The sequence below is a fragment of the Dasypus novemcinctus genome, chromosome 20, assembly GCF_030445035.2.
Source record: "Dasypus novemcinctus isolate mDasNov1 chromosome 20, mDasNov1.1.hap2, whole genome shotgun sequence".
NCBI classification, from domain to species: domain Eukaryota; kingdom Metazoa; phylum Chordata; class Mammalia; order Cingulata; family Dasypodidae; genus Dasypus; species Dasypus novemcinctus.
In genome coordinates, this window is record NC_080692.1 from 12,406,277 (window position 1) to 12,433,064 (window position 26,788).

The window sequence follows — 26,788 nt, forward strand, 5'->3', positions numbered from 1 at the left end:
TTGCTCTCAGGAAGAAACCAACAGAACTTTAAAAAATGAAGTCTTCCAAATAAAGCTCAATCTTACATGTTCATACTTGGAAAAGGTTTGTAGAGTTCTACATCCACTAGAACAGGGTAGGGAAGATTTAGTTTGATTTGTTTTACACTGATTCAAAAGATTTGTACTTACATCTTGTCTTGGCCAGCACCAACTCTGAGAGTCAATCTGGGGATCACTGGACTTGGGGCTGGAACTACTGGCTCCACTTTTATCTGTTGACATTAATATATTAGCGTTAAATATATTTTTTTACAATAAAAGTACCGCCAACCTCTTTTCCTACTTCCACATCCCCAGAAACTTGATAAACAAGTTTAAGCCTTGAGTATGGTTAATATGCGAGATACAAAGATAATCTGGGCTAGTCTATGTTTTTGTTTCTCAATAACTGAAGGCTACCTGGAAGCATGAGGAATTCTATAAGCTCCATCACATTTATGTAAACAAAGTTATTTCTGTATTTTCTTAGTTTGGTTAACTTCTTAGATTTTATTCTACTGGTAGAACTTTTTTTAATGACAACAAAAATGGTTATCTAGACAATTTGGTAGAACATTTAAGTAATTACCAGACATTACAAATAGAAAAAAATGCAATTGTATTTCCACTGTAAGATAACATCCATCTATTCATGAGACTTGACAAACATGAAGTTCACTTATGAACTTCATTACTACACATTACTATACATTACAATATAAGAAAGCTGAAATACCAAACTTAATTCAGCATTAAATTGTTTCACTTTTGGCTAGTAGTAAACAGATTTGAAATGAAGTGAAAGAAAAAAAACATGTTTTCTTTTTTAGAAGGAATTTATGATGATGGCAATGACTACACCAAATAAGACGAAGACCACAAATATCTGAGGTATTAGTCAGTCAGAAAGGGTATATACAAATTAAGTAAGATGTTAAAGGGCCTTCTTCACAATTTTTGGCTTGGATTTTTAGCTATGGTAAAGTAAATATTTTGAATGAACCAAAGAACAGAAGCTCTGCAGTTTCAAATTATCATCTATATCAGGATTTTTCAGCAGGGGCTTTACTGGCTTTTTGGTGGGACAGTTCTTTGTTGTATGGACTGTCCCAAGCATTGCCAGATGTTTAACATCCTTGGTTCCCAGGTACTTTCTGCCAGTAATACACTGCTAGTCACTGTAATGAACCCAAAACATTCTTAGTTAAACCACGGATTTATAAATTTCAAGCTTGAGAATTAAATCATAATAAGACAGAGCAGTGGTTCTAAAGGTAAATTGAATAGATGAAATAATGTTCATGTAATTAAGATCCAACACATTTATCCAGTCTATTATCTTCTCACTTGTCTCCATGTAGAGTCGCTTTCTGCCATCATCCAATCATCAAGATCTAGTATTCAATCATTCTCTTCAACAGTGCAGGCACATAAGATGTGCTCAATAAATATTTGCTGTATTAACAAATTATCTGGCAAGCACCCTCAACTCTTGCTTCTCTGTCATTTCTCCATTTGAACAGGACTAATCTAAAGTCATCCTCCAGAGCACTGAGTGCCAACAAAGAAAAATTTGAAGACCACGTAAACTTCTGCCAACAAAAACTCAAACTTCATCTGTGCCTGCAATACTATCAACTTGGTTAACCAGCCAACCTACATGAGGGCCGGGGCGATGTCTGTTTTATTTATTACTGTTTCCTAGTGCCTACCAAGAGTCTGACATATGACAAGTGCTTAAGATGTATTTAAAGAATAAATATGAAGCAAAAATGTCAAACCTTTACCTCCTGCAAGACCTACCATTTTCTCTCCCTTTTTACTCATCAAACCATCAAACCTCACAGGAAAAAAATACTGAGGTCACTAGGAAGAATTCCTGCAAATGCCTATAAACTTGAAAAGTTCTCTGCATCCACAGCTCTTCTAGAGTCCAGCTCCTCCAGTCTTCTAAAGCCCCTTCCTCCGTCAATTATTTATTTACAGTATCGTCATCCTCTCTATCCCATTGATTATTTTCATCTAACACTTAATGTGCCCAATTTTATCTTTTGAAAATAATTACTTTTCTTTAACCACTAGCTAACAATCTCTTGCATTTTTCAGTCTTCAATCCATTGTCCCTTTCTTCACTGTCTCTATTTCTTCTCTTCATTTCTTAGTCCACTCCAGTTTAGTGTCTGTCCCAACCATGCCACTAAAACCACTCTTTCTAGACAAAGATTAATACCTAATTTCCCAGTATGTTTTCCCATGATAGATCTTATCATATTCCCTCCTTTTCCTTTACAGAATCTTCTACTTTTGTCTGACCTTACTTGGTTCTCTCTCCTCTTGTTATTCTACAGTTTCTTCAGTTATTTCATTCATGCCCATGGTTTCAATGATAAGTTTCAAGTACGTTTTGCCTTCAAAATCTCTCTCCAGACAAACACTGATTGAACTTAAGACCAAAATATAAAATTGCCTACTGAGCACTTCCAACTAAATATTCTATAAGTATTTCATCTCATCATGCCCAAATCTTAATTTAACAACTTCCTCACAAAATATGCTTCTCCAAACAATCTCAGTTTTGGCAGATGCCCTTGTGTTGGATAGGATAAAATTCCTCAGGGTCAAGGGTCACTGCGGTGGGAGTGGAACAAGACCCATGTATTACTAGCTAAGGTTTATTCACATTCACTTTAACAAGATTTTGTTTTTTCGAATGAAGAGTTCCATCTCTGAACAAACCTGAAAACCAACAATCCAGGCTTTATTTTGTGAACTATTACACCTATACTTTTCCCACCTATTTGCTTTTTTTCTTTGAGATAAACAAATACAATAAAAACAAACATTAATGAACCAGTTACTATTTGCCAGGCACTGTGTTAGGTTATTTTTCTTATGTTATCTTTTAGGTTTGATAACAATCATGTGGAACAGATATTACAGTTGCCATTTTATAGATAAACTGATCATGGATGAAGCAAACCTTTTTTCTTTCTTTTCTATTTCCTTTCCCCTTCCTGTTCTAAGGTCACACAAATAGCAAAATGGGTTGAAACGTAGTCTTTCTGATTTGGAGAACAAAGAATGAAAGTTTCTATTTCTTCAATTTTAATAAATTTTAGGGCCACATACTTACAAGTGAGGAAGTATTGGTATAAGATTTCTATTTTTTCAATCCATAATACTACTATTTAAGCATTTAAGTAATTTTTCTGAAGCTTTACTTAAAAACAGAAGTATATTTACCATTTTAAAACCTTTTACTTTATTACAAATTTGCTTCACATTGTACGTTAGGTCCATTTCTGTCACAATACTACACATTAACTAACTACAACTTACATCTGTACAGCACTACACACAAACTGTGACCCATATACTTTATCCAATTTGATCTTCACAACTTTATAAGGCAGGTCTGGAAGGTATGATTCTCATGTAATGAGTGCTCAGAAAGATTAAGTGATTTGCCCAGAGTTATAAAGTTAGTAAGTAAAAGGCTTAAATCCAGGTCTTCTGACACCAAATCTATCTCTTGTTTTGTCTTACCACCCTGACTCTTGGACACCCATTTGGAGACCTTTTTCTGTAATGCTGATGTGCTGGGCGGAGCTATTTGATTCCTTTGCCAGTATCTCCTTAGGGTGAAGACATTCACTTGTAGGATGGCCAGGGTTAGTGGTAAATAACTTTTCTCTATGGAAGGCTAACTAGTTTACATGGAAATTGAGATTAATTTTGGTCTCACCTCCATTCAAGTGAACCAGCTGGGTATTTCATGCTGGGTAAAAGAATCAAGACAAATTTACGGCCCATTATTTAAAAAGTTAAATTATATCATATATAAAATATAAGCAGACAAAATGGAGATATATTTTATAAGTCAGATTAAAAGTGGTATAAATGTGCTCTGAAGATAACAAGTATTCAGTAAACTTGTTGAATTAATAAATGATTCAGAACCTGTTACTCTCAGTTCAAAGGTTTATCTGCAATTAGGGTGACCACATCATCCAAACAGAGACACCTTGAGAGTAAAAGAGAGAGAGCGACTGATTAAATCACATAACAGGTGTAAACTGGGATTGTCCCAGACAAAACAGGACATATGCTAATCTACCCTAAAAGCAACTTTAAATACTTTAATTTCATCCTTAGGAAGGTAAAAATCAAATTTAATCTAAAGAAAAAATTTAAGCAAGTGTAGAGAAAAATTAATGAAGATGCTAATGATTTTGGAAAGATACAGGAAGTACAATTTCTAAATGAAAACTTTTAACCAGATTTTTATTTACATTAACTTAATTGAAATGCCTACCAAAATAAAACAGAGACCTTTCCTACAATTAAAGTAATTTCTCATGTGTTCCCAGAAATCAACAGACTATTATGTTAAACAACATATGTAACGGCATCTTTTAATGGCATGAAGCCAAAATCAGAGGACATTGTGAGCTTTTAAGGGTTAAAATAAAAGAGCTGCACTTTTGAGTAATGCTGAGAATTGGGGCGAGCAGAAGAGCATTTACAGTGGATTACTAAGCTTCCCAATTCACCAAAGAGGTAAAGTCCAGCAATATAAGACTTCTTTGTAGCTAACTAAAAATACATTGTCAGTGGATTTGTTCAGTTTTATGTATAAGCAATACTTCTTTCACCTGAACTAATACTAGTAGTCATATAAGCCCCTTATTGCCATGTGCTGAATTTTTTTTGCTAATCTTCAAGGATTTAGCTTCTTTGCCACATACCTCAGGGCACCAACTGATAAAGCTCTAACTCTCCATTTTTCCAGGACACCAGCAGTGCGGCCTTGCAAAAAATGAAAATCGCTCAAGAGATTTAAAGGGGAAATTTATTTTTAAAATCCTGACTTGAAGCAAAGAGGTGGATTTTTAAAAAGCTTATCTATAAAGAATCAGTTTAAATTTAAATTCTATCTCAGAACTCTTTCATGCATTCCAGCTTTAAAGTTTATCTTTTGACAGGGACTTTCTGCAAAGGTAATGGGCAGCTTTGTCAATATAATCTGCCCAAGTTTAAAAAAAAAAATTAATGTTAAACTTCCATTAAAAATGTGTGTGTGTGTGTTTACCAGATAGGGTAACAGCAAATTCTCATTAGTTCATATTCCTATTTAGGCTAATATGTCAGAAAAAAATCCCTATATGAGTGTTGATGAAAAATCTAATTTAATAATCTAACATTTTGGATGTTGAACTATGGTAATCATCTTGCTGTTTTTCTTAGCAATTAAGGTCTTTACATTATTTCCATTTACAAACATGGGCTAAGTAAGTACAGAAAACCTACAATATTAAAAAGGCAGTCAGAAGATCTATGGTTGTGGTTAAATACTGTAACTGGTGTCCAAAATTGACAACTGAAGTCCAGAATTCAGGCTTTCAGATGCTCGGAGTTCACTCATAAAAAAGACTTGGAGATGGTCTTTTGTAAACTTTCATAAATTCAAGTATGCTCATTTAAACATTAAGCTCCTGCAGTAAGAGTTATAAGAACTAGGAAAGGAATATTTCCCCCCTTTTACTGGGTTGTTTTATTTAGTGAAAACCCTTATATGATGGCTCATGAGAAGAGACTGGAAATGAGACTATATTACTTTAGAAAAGAAAAAAGATGAAAATGTTTTGTTAAAGAATAATCCAATAAGACTACCAAAAAAGAACAAACTTTAATTTTAACAAAAGATAGTTTAGGACCAAATCCTAAGAAATTTGGGGATTAAAAAATCTTAATTATTCTGAGTCCTAAAGTCACTAATGCTTCGGGGAACTCTGTTTCCTGTTTTTCAAAATATAATCGGATGATCTCTAAGGTCTCTTCAAGCACTAAAATTTTATAAAACCATGATGCCACCTTACCCTGTAATGTACAAACCATTCTTAACCCTCTCATTAGCCTTCTGCTTCTTAGCAAACTGAGGAGACTGTCCTGAGACAGTGAACACAAACTGGCTTCACTCAGAAAGAGGTGGGTCAAGCCATAGCTCTTCCACTTACTGGCTGGAAATGGTGGTGATGGTGGTGAGAGTTGTCATTAACCCTTCTGTGCCACAGTTTTTCCAACTGTAAAATAGGAGTAACAATATCAATCCCTGAGAGGTGTTGGGAGGATTAAATAATCGAATTCTGGGTAGGCCTGGCACTTGTATGCACTCGGTAACTGGTAGTTGCTACTGTCATTTACCATCTAGGTTAGTTCATTCAATAAAACAGTTGGTTAAATAAGCAATAGGAAGAAAATCTTGCGTCTCTCTGGTAGGACTTATGGGCTTTCCATTATAAACGGTTTTCAATTATCCAAGGGTGGAATATTAACATAATTGGTTGTTTGCCAGAAAATCCAGAATTAATTGGCATAGTCTTTTATCCATCTTAATCAAATGACACAAAGTATTCTTCACTTACTGTTCTACGAGAAGGCAGAAGAGAAGGCCTTTTCAACCACAATATTCTTTGGCAAGATATGAAACTTGTTTTACAGCAGAGGTAAACATACTTTTTAAAGATTCTGTCTTCTTAGGTACCAACTGGGAGGAAGGCGACAGAGGGAAGGAAGCAGAGGGCGTGTGGATTACAGGAGCCGGTGGATGCTGGCACGTGGTAGCACTGGAGTGTGAGTCCAGGTCAGCCTGACTGCCGGGCACCAGGCTCTTTCTGGGCCAGCAACAGGCCTACTTATCCACAGAATGTGATGCCATCATTTTTGAGGTGAAATTCTACAATGTTTACCCAGATCGCACTCAAATAGGAGTATGCAAACATATTCCCAAGTTTTGATGATGAATTTTGGCTTATCTTCCATTTAAAATTATAGGTATAACTGTCCAATTTCATTACCATAAATAATGATGCATTTTCTTACTGATTTTTTTCACAATGATCCTCCCCTTCAAAAAACACTTAAAATTCCAGTATTAAATTTTAAGTAGTCTTGTACATTCATCCAAACCCAAAAGATACTGTGGTTTAAAATAAATTGAGTCATGCAATATACATACTGATCTACATACAAACAAAAATTTCAGTTAAAAATTTAAATTGCTCTGATTTGTATGGTTAGGTATATTGATGCTAATGCTATATGGCTGTTGTAACTGGCTGACATAATTGCTATTAACATGTTTTCAATAAAAAATTAATTTGGTTCTATTTTAAATAGATGACAGATCAGACTCTCAGCCCTGGCTTATCCCATTATTGCCCATAAAGGGGAAGTGAAAGTTTGGCATAAATCACCATACTTGGGATTGCTGCTATGACTACAAGAAAAATTATTTTACCTTCTGATGGTGTAGTGTGAGCCAGGGGCCTTACGTATATTATTTCTCTTAATTCATTTTGATCTTAATGTAGGAAAGCACAGTGGTTAAGAATATCGATTATGGCATCTGATAGTCTGGGTTTAAAATCTGGCCCCTGGTCAATCGCTTAATAGCTGTGTGAACTTGGGCAAGGTTATTACCTCTCAGTTTCTCACCTGAAAGTGATAATAACTATAGCAACTACCTTATAGGGTTGCGGTAAGGAAAGAAATTTATCCTAAGTGGTTTTTAAAAAAAATTTCTTTCCCCTCCCTCGTTTGCACTGGCTGTCTGCTTTCTGTGTCCATTTGCTGTGCATTCTTTCTGTGTCTGCTTGTCTTCTCTTTAGGCAGCACTGGGAACTGATCCTGGGACCTTTCAGAGTGGGAGAGAGGTGCTCAATCTCTTGTGCCACCTAGCTCCCTGGCCTGCTGTGTCTCTTATTTTTTCTCCTTTGTGTCTCTTTTGGTTGAGTCATCTTGCTGTGCCAGCTCTCTGTGTGGGCTGGCACTCTGTGTGGGCCAGCTTGCCTTCACCGGAAGGCCCCAGGAATTGAACCCTGGGCCTCCCATAGGTAGATGGGAGCCCACATGTGCTTCCCTATCTTAAGTGTTTTAATACTGTGTTTGGGGTAAAGGAATTAATCAGTAAATGCTAACTACTCCTGGTTTTTGTTTTTAGTTAGAATGAGAAGACTGTGGCCCTCAGTCTTTTGACTATTGTTTCCTGGGGCATATGAGATATACCTCAATTCTGTGGATTTATAAGAAAATTCTTAGACCATATGTAACCCCATTTCAGGTACACCTTCACTTACTCAAATGACTTGATACTTGGAGAAGTTAAGTGGGGTTGAAAAAGAAATATTAATGTTTATGCTAATATCCAATTTCTACTCCTTGTCAATGACATTTCCATAGGTTGCACTAGCCTTTATTTTTTACTATCTGTATAAAAGGCTAAAATTTAAGGAATGAAAAAGAAGTAGACAGGTGGCCGTTTTGTGGGATCATAGGGTGGGAGCAGTCCAAAAGCTGAATTGACGAAATATCCACAAAAATAAACCCTAGTGAGTAAGTGAATTGCAGGATTCAGACATAATATAGAGTCTGCGGATCTGACTTCCCCCATAGGGCTGGCACCCAGCTGCGGGGATCCCTGAGGGCTGTGTTACACTGCAGGGCTCCTAGGCTTCCTGTTGACCAGATTAGAGGTTGCCAGGTCTGAATCCCCTAAACTCTGGTGGCCCACACCCCAGAGACTCACACCTCTTGAGTCTTCAATATCTCAGACTTTCCACCCCTGAATCCATCACGCCCTGAGGTCCATCTGAGGTCCTTGAATGCCCTAGCCTTCAACGTTTGCATTTTTTCTTTACCGTTTCATTTTGTTTTGTTCTTATTTTCATTTTATCTTATTTTTTACTTTTTTAATGTTCTGATTGCTAATATTGCATTATCCCCTAGTCTTTTCTCCCAGGGTATCCCCCAAAGTCTTTTTTTAAACAACAAAAAAAGACAAAAATAGAAGGAAAAAAAAAAATACAACCAAAATATGACAAACACAAATCCAATCAAAATATGGCTAACACAAATAATTCCTTGAAAGTAATAACACTGAATGTCAACGGATTAAACTCACCTATCAAAAGATTCAGACTGGGACATTGGATAAGGAAATATGACCCATCCATATGCTGTCTACAAGAGACACATCTTAGACCCAGAGACGCATGGAGATTGAAAGTGAATGGCTGGAAAACAATCATACAAGCTAACAATAACCAAAAAAAGGCAGGAGTAGCTATATTAATATCAGACAAAATAGACTTTAAATGTGAAAAAAAAAAAAAAACGAAATTGGAGGAATCACACTACCTGACTTCAAAACATACTACAAAGCTACAGTAGTGAAAACAGCATTGTATTGGCATAAGGAGAGACACACAGACCAATGGAATCGAATTGAAAGCTCAGATATAGAACCTCACATATATAGCCATATAGTATTCGATAAAGCCATCAAACCCTCTCAACTGGGAGAGAGTGGCCTATTCAACAAATGGTGCCTGGAGAACTGGATAGCCATATGTAGAAGAATGAAAGAGGATTACCATCTCACACCTTATACAAAGATCAACTCAAGATGGATCAGAGACCTAAATATAAGAGCCAAGACCATAAAAACCTTGGAAAGCAGTGTAGGGAAACATCTACAGGACCTTGTAATAGGAAATGGATTCATGAATATCACACCAAAAGCACGAGCAGCAAAAGAACTAACAGATAAATGGGACTTCCTCAAAATTAAATCCTTCTGCACCTCAAAGGAGTTTGTCAAGAAAGTAAAAAGCGAGCCAACACAATGGGAGAAAATATTTGGCAACCATATATCTGATAAGAAACTTATAACTTGCATATATAAAGAACTCTTATATCTTGAAAATAAAAAGATAAACAACCCATTTAAAAAATGGGAAAAAGATTTAAACAGACACTTCTCCAAAGAAGAAATACAAATGGCTAAAAAGCACATGAAAAAATGCTCCAAATCTCTAGCTATCAGGGAAATGCAAATCAAAACTACAATGAGATACCATCTTACTCCCATAAGATTGGCAGCTATGAAAAAAACAGAAGAATACAAATGCTGGAGAGGATGTGAAGAAAAGGGAACACTCATCATCCACTGCTGGTGGGAATGCAGAAGGATCCAACCATTCTGGAAGACAGTTTGGCGGTTTCTCAAAAAACTAACCATAGATTTGCCATATGACCCAGCAATACCACTGCTGGGTATATACCCAGCAGAACTGAAAACAAGGACACAAACCGATATATGTACACCAATGTTCATAGCAGCATTGTTCACTATCACCAAAAGTTGGAATCAACCCAAATGCCCATCAACAGATGAGTGGATCAATAAAATGTGGTATATACACACAATGGAATACTACTCGGCTGTAGGAACAAATACACTACAAACACACGTGATAACATGGATGAATCTTGAGAACCTTATGTTGAGTGAAGCAACCCAGGCATTGAAGGACAAATACTACGTGAACTCAATGATATGAAATAAGAAAACTGCCTCAGAGAGCTAGAGACTGAATGATAGGCTTACAGGAAATCGGGGGGTGGAGGAAGGATGTGAGCCGACGTCTGCAGGGGTGGAATTTATGATGAGCTGGCGGTAAGTATGAACACAAAGAAGAGATAAAATGGGGGTAAGGGGTTGCCTTTGGGTGGGGCTTTGCGGGTTTGAGGGGGGCTGGGGATGGGCGGATGGGTAATATTGCCCAAAAGTGGGGGAAGGGAGGGGTAGCATACGAACATAGGAGAGTGTCAGGTGTTGGTCGAGAGTAAAATGTTGAGAAAATCGTATCAAAATATAATTAAGAGGGTTGCCTGTTTAGGATGCTCAGAGGGGAAGGTCAGATGTGAGACGGGCTCCTGGGGAATGTCTGAATGCTCACTTTGCCAGAATGGGTGGTACCATTGGGTAGAGACCCAAGTAATGAGAGTGGGGGTGGACCCACATCCTGGGGAGGACTAATGCCATCAGATAGAGGGAACTGTATCTCTTGAGAGAAAGGGTGGCTCCCAGAGCATTGGGGTAGTTGAGCAAGTCAGGCCCTGAACACTGTTGCAAGTATCTCTGGATGGGGCTCCTTGGGAAATGGAGGTTGGCTGTCGCTGTGGGCACCAAGGGGATGGGAAAATGGATGTTAAATGTGTGGAATCAAAGTAAATGTGGGGTAAGGGAGGAGTTTCACGAGAGTACATAAGGATGGATAAAAACATGTAATATTACACCATAAACATATAGGGGACGACAGACTAATAAAGTAAACCACAATGTAAAACATAGGATAACTAAAAATTTAGAAAACTGTATATCCTAAAGTATGGAACACAATGTAAGCACGGATGTCACCTTGTTTGAAAGCTATTGTCTCAGAGTCTGTACATCACTTTAAGTAAATATGATATGAATAAGTTATAAGAATATCACTGTGGAAGGGAAAAGGTTTAATGGTAGATGTGGGGGAGTACTGTATATTGTATATATGAATTACTGTGGACTAGGGCTCTTGTGAAGAGAAGTTCAATAATTAGGGGGAAAAAAAAAAGAAAAAGATAGGATGTAGAATTTTTCCAAGTCAACACGTATTCAATATCTAACCTTTAAACCCATCGCTATATGCCATTTTACTAGTAAGGGAACCTGACATTATATTGGGCTTCAATTTTCAGGAAGTTTTGGATCACAGAGTGGTTCAACAATGGCAGCGGAGGAATACTGGTATAGGATACTATTGACAGGTGATATATGGCTGACAGGGAGCTGTACAGGGCATATGTCCAGGGTGCATGGTAATGTTTGGATATACTCATAGTGGCAACAATTAAAAACTACAGCTGGGGGGGTACTGAGATCCTGGCCAGGGGTGCTCTGTCATGGTCCCTAGGGGAACAGCGGCAATCCCCCAGGTGCAACGGTAAGGACCAGGAAGGAATGAGGGTCCAACAGGGAGAGCATGATACTAATGACTATGCTTGTGAGCCTATATGCCTGAAATAAGAATAAGGCCTAGAGCAGCACTGTGCCTGGGAATTTCCTCCTGACAGCCTTCATGTTACTCAAATGTGGCCAGTCTCGAAGCCAAACTCAGCATGTAGATGCAGTGCATTCCCCCCAGCGTGGGACATGACACCTGGGGATAAGCCTCCCTGGCACCGAGGGATCACTACCAAAAACCAGCTGAAGATGGAACTAGAAAATGACCTTGAATTAAAGATTCGGATCAGCAGAATATCCCTGTCTACATATAACAACATGACCTTAAAATGCTGTTTGACCTAATGTAAGGCGGAAATGGAAAACAGAAATGAGTTTATATGGCTATGAGTCTCTAAAAAAGAGTCTGGAGGCTGTCAGAAGGATTGCCCCTGTGCACAGCTGAGCAGAGTCTGGGAGACAGATGGAGTGGATGCAATCCCCAGATGTTGGTTCCTTTGAGGGCTAAAGAGACCCACGGGTTCTATGGTCATGGCAGACGGGGTTCACTGCCATGTCAGATGGCCCTTCTTTGGAGCTGGTGTTTCTGCGTGATGGAACTGGACTCAGATGGGATCTCTTTTCATAAGACTTTCATCCTACTTTACTGGAATTGTAGTTGATGTTGGGGTTTAAGATATATTTAGGGGATTTAAATCTCTGGACTGACAATAGGATAGCCAGGCCCTGAGTGTCAACAGACTCCAGCTCCTACAATCTGATTTATTGGACTCACCTCACTCAGCTAAGATGGAGTTGAAGAAGGACAACCACCACACCATGGAGCCTAGAGTGCCTACAACTGAAAGCAGGAGGACTGCATCCAGTATCTATGTGGAATCTGAGCCTCCTCCTGACACAGAGGTGCAACAGACACAACCAATCCAAGGCCCACAGAGAAAAGGTGGCATTGGAATGGGAAAAGTGGACATGGTGGCTGATGGATATGGGGAATGGCAGGAAGAGATGACATGTGGAGGCGCCTTTGGGACTTGGAGTTGCCCTAGATGGTACTTCAGGGGCAATCACCGGACATTGTAAATCCTCCCAGGGCCCACTGGATGGAATGTGGGAGAGTATGGGCCATGATGTGGACCATTGACCATGAGGTGCAGAGATGCCCAGAGATGTACTTACCAAATGCAATGGATGTGTCATGATGAAGGGAGTGAGTGTTGCTGGGGGGGGGGGGGGGGGGAGTGGTAGGGTGGGGGTGGTGGGGTTGAATGGGAGCTCATATAAATTTTTTTTAATGTAATATTTTTACAAAATCAATAAAAAATTTAAAAAAAAGAAAAAGAAAAAGAAGTAGAGAGAAGTGGACTTGGCCCAATGGATAGGGTGTCCAGCTACCGCATGGGAGGTCTGTGGTTCAAACCTCGGGCCTCCTGGACCCGTGTGGAGCTGGCCCATGTGCAGTGCTGATGCGCGCAAGGAGTGCCGTGCCACGTAGGGGTGTTCCCCACGTAGGGGAGCCCCATGCCCAAGGAGTGCGCCCCGTAAGGATAGCCGCCCCATGTGAAAGAAGGTGCAGCCTGCCCAAGAATGGCGCCCCACACAAAGAGAGCTGACAAAGCAAGATGACGCAACAAAAAGAAACACAGATTCCTGGTGCCACTGATAAGGACCGAAGTGGTCACAGAGGAATGGGCAGCGAATGGACACAGAGAGCAGATAACTCAGGGGGGAGGGGAGAGAAATAAATAAAAAAATAAATCTTAAAAAAAAAGTAGAAATAATTTTTAAAAACCGTAATTATAATGGACTCATCCTGTGATACATAGGTTAGCTGGTATGGTCCAATAAAATAGCAAACATTAAAGGTCTTCATTTTATGTGTTTTTCCACATCATGGGTTGATTCAAAATGGAATAATACCAACACTCACTACCATCACCACCAATTCCATGTACTGAGTACTTAGCCAAGTGCCTGGTATTAAGCACTGTCACATGTCATCTCATTTAATCCCCATATAAGTAATTTCATCAATTTTACAGTTTAAAAAAGTCAGGATTTGAACTGAGGTCTAACACCACAGAAAATGCTGTATATTAATTTTTAAGGCCTCACAAAATAGCTTTTATTCATTTTTATCTATTTTCATTTATCTGATCCATATCCCATCAAAACTGATAAGAGGGTGTATATTCCTGGTAAGTGAAATCTGTGTAACTAGTAACTGAGCCTTTGCCTCAAATCAAGATAATCTGACTTTTCTTTCCCAAAAGTTAGGTAGATGCTGAGGAAAGGCATGAGCTGCTGTTACAAATCTAACCTGAAGGTTTTACTCAAATTCATACTAGTGGATTGAAAAACCCCATTGCCTTTCCAAACTTAAGATGGTGATGAAAGCAACAGCACCTTGTTTGATTTACTGAAGGTTCAGCTGCCAAAATTCCTAGGCTTATGATGGTTAAAAGATTTAGTGTTGTCAGAGAAGATCCCTGGCAATAAAAATCTCAAAATGTGAAGTATATCTGCAGTATAAGTGACCTCGGCTCTTGCCAGTTGAGTTATCTTGATCAAGATGAGGATGAGACACTCTCTCAGATTCAGTTTCCCATTCATAAGATATTGGTAATAATACCTGTTGAACCTATGTCATAGGTGTGTTAGGATGATAAAATAAGATAGTACATACAGACGTGTTTTAAAACTTGCTTTATAAAAAGGAGGTGTGATATAGGGGCATTTTTGGGACTTGGAGCTGTCCTAAATGATATTGCAGGGACAGATGCAGGACATTATATATCCTGCCATAACCCACTGAATGGACTGGGAGAAAGTGTAAACTACAACACAAACTATAATCCATGCTGTGTGGCAGTGCTCCAAAACGTATTCATCAACTGCAATGAATGCACCACACTAATGAAAGACGTTGTTGATGTGGGAAAAGTAGGGGATGTGGGGAGTGGTGCATATGGGAACCTCCTATATATTTTAAAGTAATATTTTGTGTGATCTATGTATCTTTTAAAGATAAAAAAATTGCTCTATAAAAATAATAAACATAAAATCATTTTTAAAATTTTAAAACAGGAATTAAAGTTGGATTTCTGTCTTAACTTGCAGATGTCCAATTATTAACATTGGAATTTCCATTCTACTTGTTAAATTTTAGAATAGTCAAGGGGAACAAAGAAAGAATGAAATTTGGCCAAAGAAATTTAAGAGATGCCATCCTTGCTGTCAGCTAACCTCATTTTTCTAGGCAAGTTTACAACTTAAAAATATTGTGAAATTATTGGTAATCGATCTGCTGTAGGTCAGATACAGCATATGTTATGATGTGGAAAAAATTACTATTATTTTTCAGCTGACAGCAAACAAAGAGGATTGCCTCTGAAGGGCAAGGAAAGTCTCTGAGCATTTCCATATGTAGTTAACAGTTAAGACATCTTTTTAGAAAGTTTAAAAGAAATTTTCCAAATTAATCAATCAACTACCATGATCCAAAGAACTATGGACCGAAGAGCTAAGTCATAAAAGCAGAGGTCACATTTTGTGCCCAAAGGACAGAACTGCAGGTTCTCTGGCTGCATTTTGGAAAGCTGGGCTTCTCTGTACTGCAAAATATTGGTGTCATATGGAATTGTTTTCTGGCCACCTACCAGGATTCCAGATCAGCCCAGATACTCAGAAATATGTCCTATTATTAAAGCAGAAAATGGAAGGAGTAGGAGATGTTACAGAAAAAACTGTAGGGAGCCATAACCTTAAATACTTGCAAAAACGGCTCACCGAAAAAGGAATGCAAGGCAGCAGTTCCTCCATAGGCCTTGCTCTCTTCTTAAAATAGTGACATAGTTTTGCCATGCTCCTAGAAAAATGGATGCTATCTTTTCCAGTATGTAATAGGTGGGTACAAAATATTACATAATGGAGTTGATAATTATTTAAAAAACATTATTCACCACTTAATAATATATATTTTAAAAAACCGCCAGTGATTAGCGTGACTAATAGAGTGCTTATGTCTGTGAGCTGGTTCCTCTTAGGTCATGAGTTTTTAACATTTCCTGGGAGGAACTGGGTGGGGGTGGGGGTGGTGTTGGTGCAAGATTATGGGTTTTAGAATTATAATTAAATTTTATAACCCCATTACAAACATATTTCTAGTTACATTATGGTTAATTCACAGCCAAAAACACAGATATAATTGCTGGCTTTGTTTACCTGTATTTTTCAATAGAACTTTGTTCAGATAGTGCCGAAAATGATAAACTGCTTACTTTTTCATGCTTGTGTTTCTCCTTTTCTTTTTCTCTCTTCTCCCTTTCTCTTTTCTCTTTTTCCCTTTCCTTTTCTTTCTTCTCCTTTTCCTTCTCTTTCTTTTTCTTCTTCTCCTTTTTGTCTTTTTTCCTGTCTTTCTCCTTAGGTTTCTCTTTTTCTTCAAATAGCTTTTCAGGCAGCATCGGCGACAGAGAGGGCAGCATGGAAGGGATCCTGACAGCTGCGGCAGGGCTGAACAAGGGCAAGGCCAGTTCTTTTGGAGGCAATACCACAGGAGCCGGAAGAGCTTTCATCTTCTCTTCTTTACCTTTATCTTTTGCTTTTTCTTTTTCTCTTTTCTCTTTATCTTTTTTGCCTTTTTCTCTATCTTTCTTCTTATCTTTATGCTTCTCTTTCTCCTTTCTCAGCATTCCATCTTTCAATCTCACTTTTGGATCCACATCTTCAAATTCTTTTATTTTAAACTTATACGGATCTGAATCTTCATCTTTAAGAAACTCCTTCCATGGATACTTTGTTTCCTTGCTGATTTCCTTTTCTTTCTCTTTAACTTTATCCTTCTCTTTGTTTTTTTCCTTGCTTTTGTCTTTTTCCCTCTCCTTATCTCTCTGCTTTTCTTTCTTTTTCATTTTAGTCTTCAACTCTTTTTTCAACTTCTTCTTTACTTCTACTGAAGAAGGCAGTTTGGTTTTCTCCTCATACACCTTATGGAGAAGTTCGGGAGTGGGAGGAGAAACTGAAGGAGAAGAGAAGTAAGGAAAGTTGGGAGGCATAGCTGAAGGTGCTCCCAATTTTGCTTTTCTTACAACCTCATCAATCGAGGCATCCATTGTCCATGAATTATCAGAACTTGAAGTTCCCCCTGAAAGAGGTAGAGGAGTGGATCCTGACTTAGTGAAATTGTTTGAGGAAGTAGAAGCTTTTGGAGTAGTACACTCTGAACCTGAAATTCTCTTGGGGCTGGTAAAAATGTCTCCTTCTGATTCTGACCCAGAAGAAAATTCAAAAGGATCTGGCTCTCGTTCAGCACAAGCTCGTGCAATCACAGCATCAATAGAATCATCAATGGTTTTATCTATTACCACAGCTCTTTTTGGCTGATTCTCATTGTTCAGTTTCCCAGCATCGGGGGGTGTTTGTATTTGTTTTACCTGGACAGTTTCTCTATTAATTTTCTCACTTATTGTAGCTGAAGGAGTCCTATTTGGTGTTTCAGGTCTGACAGGAGCTTGGGAAATATGAGTCATAACCTTGGGACTCTTGGGGCTTTTGGGACTCTTAGAGCGTCCAGGAGATTTCTTTTCTTTGGATGTAGTTTTAGGTGACCGAATAGGACTTCCAGCCATTACTGGTGACTGAGTGGTTTTAGGTGATTTAGTCTTTTGTCCTGGAGAACTAGTTTTAGTCTTTGCTTTAGGTGTAAATGACTTCGTTTCTAACTGTTTTGCAGTAGGCATTTGTGATTTTGCAACTGGAGCCAACATTGGTGGCTCTGGTGATGGAGGTGCTAGGTCTGTATTGTCCTGTACATGGACTGGAGAAAGCATTGGTGGAATCTTTTGAGTGTTTATTGAGCTGAGTGGTTCTCGAGCTTCCAATAATACTACATCAAGGGTGTCCCCTTTAGTGCTCAATAGTCGCGGTCGCTTCATGGCAGGCATTTCTTCAGCTTCAGGACTATCCAATGGTCTCTTACCCAAGAAATTCTCATCATTAATAATTTCCTCCTCCTCCAGTTCATCATCTTCCTCCAAGGGAACTTGCATGGCCTCTGCTGATGTGCCCCCATCAGTGGGCACCTGTTCTTCTTCTTCTTCCTCTGTTAAAGGAAGAAAAAACAATATGAGAAGATAACAAAACCTAACAAATAAAAACAACACTTGAAACACAATGTTTAGGAAAAAAAGGAAATTAATGACAGTGGTTAGAGAGCAAAGCAGTGAGTTTTCTAGGATCTTCCAAATTTGCATGTCTTCCATTCTTTTAAGAATGTCAATCAGATATACAAACGATTATTTTCCTTTCATGTTGTCTGGTCCTACCTTTGAGATCTGAACTTTGCTAAATATATCCATGTCTTCTGCTTCCTTGATTAATTCTTTTCCTAACCCAAGTACATACTTCTTTTCTGTCTTTCTGTTTCCCTCCCCCTCTTATGTACATACACACACAAACACACACTCACATACACACACACTTTTATCAGGAGATAAGTTATTATATGGCTAGTATCCTCAGACATGGCAGAAAGGCTTTATTTATTTATTTAAATAAGGACCTTTGTAACAAATTTTGATTCTTGGAGTTGAAAAATACAAACCTCCAACCTTCACAAAATCCATGTACTATTTATGTCTTTTATTTCGCTTGCTTGTTTTAGCCACTTTGAGAGGCAGTATGATGTAATGGAATACATCCTGGCTTAGGCACAGAAAAATGATGTTTCAGTTACAGTTTTAGCACAACAAAGTGAGAGGCCTTGGGTACTTTCTTAATTCTGAATTTGTCTTTGAATGTGTGTGCTGACTGTTCAAAAGAGGCTAACATTATTAGCCCTGTCTACTTGACTGAGTTGTTCTAAGGTCAGGTTATTTCATTCTACATATATTAACAAAGCATATATCACGAGTAGTGCAAAATGATAGAGGGTGAAAGAACTACTTGGATAGATAAGAAAGAAACCGACCTAAAAGAGCTTACAATTTAGTGGGGAAATAATATTTATGTATAGCATATAGAAAGTGATTAGTGTCATAAGATAAAGCGTCACAGCACAGTTTAAATGAGAAAAAACATTACTGCCAACATCAAGGATCTGGGAAAAACTATTAACTGTAGCATTTGGGAGTGGTGAAATCTAGGAGGATGAGGTAGATGACAAAGAGATGGAGGTGGAACACGGGAGGGTATAAGGACAAGGGAATCATTTAATTTGACTGAAAAATAGGGTGCAAGATGGAGAGAGTAGGAAAAAAGTTTAGTAAAGGTGCATCTAGATCTTAGGAGCTTTGAATTCAAGGAAAAGGAGCACGATCTTTATTCTACTGGTAATCTGGACCTAGTGAAGTTTTAGACAAGGGAGAAAATGACTAGGGTATACGTTAGGAAAATTATTCTGAAGAGAACATACATGATGGGTGGGAGGTAAGAGATACTAAAGGAAAGGGATAAATTAGGTAGGGGCTACTGAAAGGATGCAGGCAGAAGCAATAGGGTTTGAACTAGAAGAAAGCTGAGTAAGACGCAAACACAATTTCAAGGCTTTCAGCTCTGGAGAATAATAAATTTAGTCATGAACAGAAACAGGAAATGAAGATAGAGAGAAGGAAGGTGATTATTAGCTCAATTCTTAGACACAGAGTTTGATGAGCATTTAGTTGGTGATGTCTAGGGGACAGCTGAAAAAATGATACCAAAACTTAGAAGACAGGTCAGGGTGTGTGGGAGAGATCTTTGCTGAGATAACTTAAATTGCAATAATGGATGATATTATCAAGGAATAAATCAGAAGTGGTCAGGCACAGGTATTTTAAGGAATATCAATATACAAAGACAAGAGAAAAAGAAGAGTGAAAAAAGTATAGGGAGGATCAGGAAATATCAAAAAAAATCAAGGGAGCCAGAGACTTAAAGAGGAAGACTGATGAACAAAGTCAAATGCTGAGAAGATCAAGGAGAATGAAGTCTAAGAGCAGAAGTCACTTTGCAAAAGCAATAAGTTGTGGACTGACAGGGAACGAATAAGGTAACGTATGTGGAAGCACTCTGTAAACTATAAAGAAATCAATATAGATTTGAGACATAATTACTGTGACTGTTACCTTGATAATGACACTATCACCCATCCAGTTACCAAAGTGAGAAACATGGGAGTCAATCTACTTTTTCCCCCCTTTCTCGCTATCCGACTTGTAACCCCATTACTTTAAAATGCCTTCCCCATTGCTGCCGTCTTAGTTCAAATCTCCAGCATCTCTTTTTACTATTGCAGTGGTCTTTCCGCAGTCGCAGCTACTTCTGTACCATCTTTCACATTGCCTTACAGTGATCTTCTGAAAATGCCAATATGAGCATGTGATTCCCCATCTTAAAAACCTTTCAGCGGTAATTTGCAAAAGGTGCTCCTTGGAGCCTGGGGGGTTTTGTGGAGCCCTTTTTGAGCCATGGAAGGGCAGAGACTGTGCCCTCTATTAAATGGAAGAGTTACCCCTAAGCTTACCCATTCTACATGTTGGGCTATCATAAAGCTTTTTTTGTGAGGCTAAAACATGTCTGAAAACCACTACTCTGAAACAAAAATCTAACTCCAGCATGACCCATAAGGTGCTCATCTTTCAGTTTGGTGATTAACCCCTCTTTCACAGGAGTCCCTTCGCACCCGACCCCTTCCAGTTATGGTAGCGCATCTGCAGTTCCTCAACCATACAATTTTGTATCACACTTCTGTGCCTCTGCATATGCAACCCTGTGCCTAGAATGTCCCACCCCGACACTCTTATGACTATTGCTTCTAAGAGTCCATCAAATGCTACCTCTTTTGTGGCACTGTCCTCAGCAACTAGAAATGACCACACCCTCCACTGGGCTCCACTGTATCCCATTTATACACTTCACATGCATCACAGCATCATTTTATTGCTGCCTCTCAAATGGAATAGAAGGTCTTGGGGACAGAAGCTCAATCTTACTCATCTTTTGGTTAACAGTAGGCACTCAATTAATGTACATCGGATTTACCAATTAAGATAAAAAGTGATATTTGATAATGATTCTCAAAATATACCAAAAATGACTTTGGTTTGATTGAGTAGAGATTAGATAGTCAGTCACCATTTTTCCCTCTTCAGAATTGAGCTGATTCCTCTAAAAGACCAGTACAGTATGACATCCTAGACTTGGGGTCTGAAAACTATAGCTTGAGGGCCAAATCTGGTTCACAGCCTATTTTTGTATCGAGTTGGGGACCTAAGAATGATTTTCATTTTATTAAATAGATGAAAACATCAAAAGAAGTTATTTTGTGACACGTGTGAAAATTCATATAATGAATTTCACATTTCAGTGTCGGTAAATAAAATGTGTTGGAACATAACCACACCCATTCACGTATATAATACACATGGCTACTTTTACACTACAACAGCAGAGTCGTGGAACTGCAATAAAGACATGTAGAATAGTTACGGTCTCGCCATTTATAAAAATGTTTGTTGATTCCTGTCCTAAGTCTACCATATTCAGATTGTTTGAACACTTCCTACCTTCCTTATTCATGTGTGAATGACAAAATAAGCTTCAAATCTGTTCAACTGCTAAAAAATTAGAAAGAAGGCACTTTTAGTATATTCTCTAAGTAATGAGAAATTTTAGAATACTTATAACTATTATCCTTCTAAATTCCAAAGAACTCCCTTGTACTCCACAGCGGTTCATAAATCCCAATGAGCCCAAACTGAAAGGCAAAGGCAGTATAACAGGCCTTTGGAATACATTAAAGTGCACCGTGTTCTTCTAACTCTAGAGACTAATTTGGCTTAGATTAGTTCTGAGAGTGTGAGAGGGTCTGAAGTGGAGGTATTGGGAGACTAGAAGGAAACTTTTGGTCCTTATAAAGCAGCCCAAGAAAGCTGTCAGTGGCTCCCCTCCCAGGGCTGCTAGTAAGACAGCTCTAGGTGCTCTTTTCAAACTAACAAATGTTATGCATATATGAATGCTTTGTTATGAGCCAAAAAGTAGAACAGTGTGAAGTAATGTAAGTAACTCAGCACAAATACATCACTACAGCTAGAAATCAATTTAAAACAGATATTTAAGTGGGAATGTAATGCATGGAAAAAGAGGAAGGGTGAGAGAGTGATCTTGAAGGTATCTACTCATTTTAAACATTCAAGTCATCATTTGATTGTAAGATGATTTTTTAACTTAAAAAAAAACTTTTTTTTAAGATTTATTTTTATTTTATTCCCCCCTTCCCCATTGCTGCTCTCTTGTGTCCATTCACTGTGTGTTCTTCTGAGTCTGCTTGCATTTTCATCAGGCAGCAAAGGAATCTATGTCTCTTTTGGTTGCGTCATCTTGATGTGTCAGCTCTCCATGTGTGCGGTGCCATTCCTGGGTGGGGTGCGCTTTTCGCGTGGGGCGGCTCTCCCCATGGGGCGTATGACCTGCGTGTGGGGCACCCCTACATTGGGGTTACCCCTGCGTGGCCCGGCACTCCTTGCGCACATCAGCACTGTGCATGGGACAGCTCCACACGGGTCAAGGAGGTCTGGGGTTTGAACCCCGGACCTCCTATATGGTATGCAGATGCTCTATCAGTTGAGCCAAATTTGCTTCCCCCACAAAAAATATATTTTTTGAACTTGAAATAATTGCAAACTTAGAGAAAAGTTGCAAAACTATTACAAAGAACTCTAGGACACCCTGAACAGGAGTCACTGTTATCATGTAATAATTTATGTAAGCTATAATTACGTAAAAATTTTATGATTGTATTTAATTAAATAATTTTTTGTATGCTATTTGAGAGTAAGTTGTAAGCCTTGTGCCCCTTTACCTCTAAATAATTGAGTATTTCCTAAGAACAAAGACTTGCCTTTAAAAGACCGGAGGACAATCATTAACTTCTCTTTCAATTACATAAAGGATACAAAATGAATCTGCATTAACATCCATCTTCTAAAAAATTCACAAATGTTGATGGGTAGGACACTAACATGCTCCATTCCAATTTTCCTTCATTATTAACTCATATAAAAAACCCACACTCCCTATCTTTCTCTGAGGAATAATGAGAAAAACATGTTTTTCTACTAAACTTCTCAAACAAAAACAAAACAAGGCAATAAGGCCTGAACACACCAAAAGGATTTTTAGGGGGTTAATTCTAAGCTACCCTAAATATTGACTTAAACAAAGAACCTTTCTAACTAGAATAGTAAATGTCTTTAAAGGAACACTATAATCTAAAAAGCTCATAGACATTAGGAAAAAAAGGGAAATTGTTTGCATATGGTATGAAACCTTTTTATCTCAACTACATGATGCATGAAACTTTAAAAAATTCAGTGATATTTTCTGAAAATAAGCAGAAAATGTACTTGCATTTCTAAACTTTAAATATAGGGACAATAAGGTGCTACCTGCTTATTGTTCACCAATATCAAATATATTTAAAAGTAGATTTCTTACGATCTTTTGAAATATATATGCAGAAACTAATTTCTAGCAATTATGACACAAACTTTCTTATACTTTTTTCCTATTAGTTTATTCATTTCACTCTTTAAAGCAAATTCCCCTTTCATTAATTGGTATAAAGGATTCATTTAAAGTGCATATTTAAAAAAAAAAACACCTATTTGTCTGGATACTATATATGTATTGCAACCAGTTCTTTGAGGTGACTCAATACTACTAATATTCATTTGTTCACTCTTTAACTTTTCTCTCATTCACTTACTAAGTGCCTTCTGAATGACACTGTGGCAAGCTCTCAGGAATATAAAGTCAGATAAGACATGACCTTTTATCTGGAAGAATCAACCGTGTTTTGTGGCCATAGTTAAAAGGCTATGGCAGACTCACATACAACGTATACATGCAGCCACGTCAAGGGATATGAGGACAGAAAGGGTAATGTTTTTGCTAGAAAGGGAGCTGGACTTGTGATTATTAGCTGGGCTCTGTAACCAATGCCACAATTCAACCTCAGCAGCCCATTTAATCTCCCAAGACCAAAGCTTTCTCACCTGCAAAATACGAATATTGATATCTGACCTTCTACTTCCAAGAATTGGGGCTCTTCATTATTAGGATCATCCCTACACATCGTTGACCACTTATGTGGTATGATACAAAGAGCAGGATAGAGTTATGTCTGTCTCCAAATACTTTACTGACCAACATCCAACAGAGCTTGGCATTCTGATTTTTATCTTTGGATAAAGGCCGTATCTTTAAAATTTGGCTGTCAAAATACCCTTAAGACAGTAAAGCTAACAAATAAATGATTCTATCCTATTTTTTGAGGTAAGACGACTCTGAGGAAAGTGAAATAATTTGATGGACTGTTGAAGATTAAAAAGGTTGGGAACAGAGTCCTGCCAGGTGAGTAAGCCTCAAGTGGGGTGCCGCTGTGAAAGGAGTGGGTCTGGGGCAGTTTGGATGCCTAAGAAAGAAAGGAAGTGGAGATATGTTAAAACCAATCTCAATCCACTTCAACAAATTATCTTGTAGTTAAATAAGGTTAAAATAGTAAAAATACTGTATATATGCTCTTAAAATATTTTAAAAATTGTCCTGTCTATAAAGTAATGGAAATTACACCCTTAGCACACAACTCAATGTGTACCTATTTTTAAAAGATGAACCTATTTACTCAAAAAATGAAATTACTAGCAAAGACAAGACAATTAGGCAATGACAATTCATACAGTACAACCAATCAATAATACAATAAATTAACAGTAGAGTGAAGATGATGTGTTATAAATACCTACATACACACTGACCTGTAAAAAAGCAGTATTTCACTAACATTCTGCACAATAAAAAACTAAAATGCTATATAAGCAAGCCAAGCTGAAATGACACCTAGTATTATAAATGGCCTAATCTATATGTTAATACTGTTGTATCACATAACTGCAGCAAGACTAAGATAACAATATGACTTTGGGGTTTCTATGGCTACATCCCGGGCTAACGTGCCTGAAAGGGCTGGCTGCTGACACCACACAGGCAATTCTGAGTGCTTCTTTTTGGTTATTTATGATATGATTTATGATAACGACAACATCTCCTATTTTCTCTCTTCCTCAGATACAATAAATTGCTATCGTTAATCACCCTTCTCAGTTCAACTATGACTGCAATAGCATAATAGGATCTAGCTATGGTAATATTGTGGATTTTTTAAAAGAAATAAATACAAGTAGATCTCTTCAGACAATGTCAATATCTCTAATATTTTAATCATCTTCCTTTAAGTCTTTCAGAATAAATTCTATTACAGCTAAGATTCCATATCCAGGATGTAAGCCTTTGGTGCACATCAAATTCATAATCAAGCACCATGCATTCACAAATCACAACTATCATGATTTTCTTAAACTTACTACAATAGTAAGACTATGTATAGGATATAGTTTCTTTTCCAAGACAGATAATGGTAGTTGTTTCTTTCTGAATTGATGAAACTAATCCTATTGCTGTTTCTCCCTTCCCGAAAAACTAGACAAAATAGGCAAATTAGCCATCCATCTATCAGAAGGCAGAATGGTAGAGAAAGAAGAAAAACTCCTGCAATTGTACAGGCATGTATGATCTGCCTCTGCCAACTGCTAGCTTTGTAGTTACCTGAATGCCTTTATAAGCCAAATAGGGATAATAGTAGACATGTCTTCTTTGGTTTTTGAGTAACAATAACGCAAAGTATACAATAAACCCAGCAAAATGCTTACTCTGGGTTATGTGCTAGACTGTAAAAATGGACAGAAATTCTTCCCTTTCCTGCATCTATGCCCTATCAATGTGCTACTAAAGTTCCTCTCATCCCGAGGTAGAGCCTATTTGAATTTGGGTTGGCCATACTACTTGCTTTGGCCAATGGGTCACATTTGGCAAATGCGATACAAGCAGAGGCTTGAAAAGCACTTGTATATTGTGGCTTGCCCTTTTGCTACTCTTGGGAAACCTGTAACCACCCCCAAGTAAATAAGTCCAAGTTAGCCCAGTGGATGATGAGAGGGACATGGCTCAGCCGACAGTCACCAGACAGAAGAGTGAGACCATTGGCCACCAGCTAATCGCAGGTGTATGAGTGAGCCCAGCCAAGTCCATCAGAAGAACTGACCAGCAGTTTTGGAGCCAACCCATGGAATTGTGAGCTAATACGTGATTGCTGCTTTTAGTCACTAAACTTTGGGGTGGCTTATTACCAAGTATCGTGTTAATTGTGTATCCACATACACTACATTGGTATAGATACATCAGCATCAAATACTTTTATGCTCTACCGATTTAAAGTAAAATATTTTGTTTGAAAGTCATTTCAGTCCTCAAGAAACCATTTCATGCAAAGATTAAATATGCCTTAGGAACTGTAACAGATTGTGACTGTATCTGGCAAGACGTTTCCTCAAAATCCAATTGGGATATATTTTAGTTGAAATTCAAAGAACTAGTTATGTGCAGAACACTCTGCTCAAGGCGCATGGCCATTGTTTGAATTTCTCAAATACACCAAGTTTTTTCCCTCCTCAGGGCCTTTGCACACACATGTTCTGCTCCTGTCCACTAGGGATGCTTTTCCACCAGCTATCCCTGTGTCTGTCTCTCTCATTTTTGAAGTCTCCAGCTTAAGTATTGTCTTCTCAAAGAAGTATTCTCTGACCATTCTCTATCCCCAAAATAGATATAACTAGCAACTGTTTGATTATTAATGTATTTCCTTCTTGTTCCTCTAATTAAGTTTCACTAAGGATCCACCTTGGCCTTTAGCTGTAAGCAGTCACCACAGGCTGATGATAAATATTTTCTTCAGCAGTTTAATTATTACCAAAATATACACAAAGAAAGAATTGTTTTATAATCTATTCAGTACATAAAAGAACGGTGCTTCTTACAATTGGTGGTATC

General features: G+C 38.0%; 1 protein-coding gene across 2 annotated transcripts in view; it reads right to left on the minus strand.

Moving 5' to 3' along the window:
* The window catches only part of TAF3 (TATA-box binding protein associated factor 3), a 203,301-nt gene that overhangs the window by 39,352 nt on the left and 137,161 nt on the right, over positions 1–26,788 (minus strand). The window contains exons 3-4 of one of the 2 annotated variants that reach the window (XM_004447154.4): positions 16,147–17,966; positions 172–254 (exon numbers count right to left, since the gene is read on the minus strand). In XM_004447154.4, coding sequence (XP_004447211.2) covers positions 172–254; positions 16,147–17,966 — 1,903 coding nt within the window. Of the gene's footprint in view, positions 1–171; positions 255–5,999; positions 6,105–16,146; positions 17,967–26,788 lie in introns of those variants that run through there. The other variant, XM_058282430.2, reaches the window with a different exon arrangement.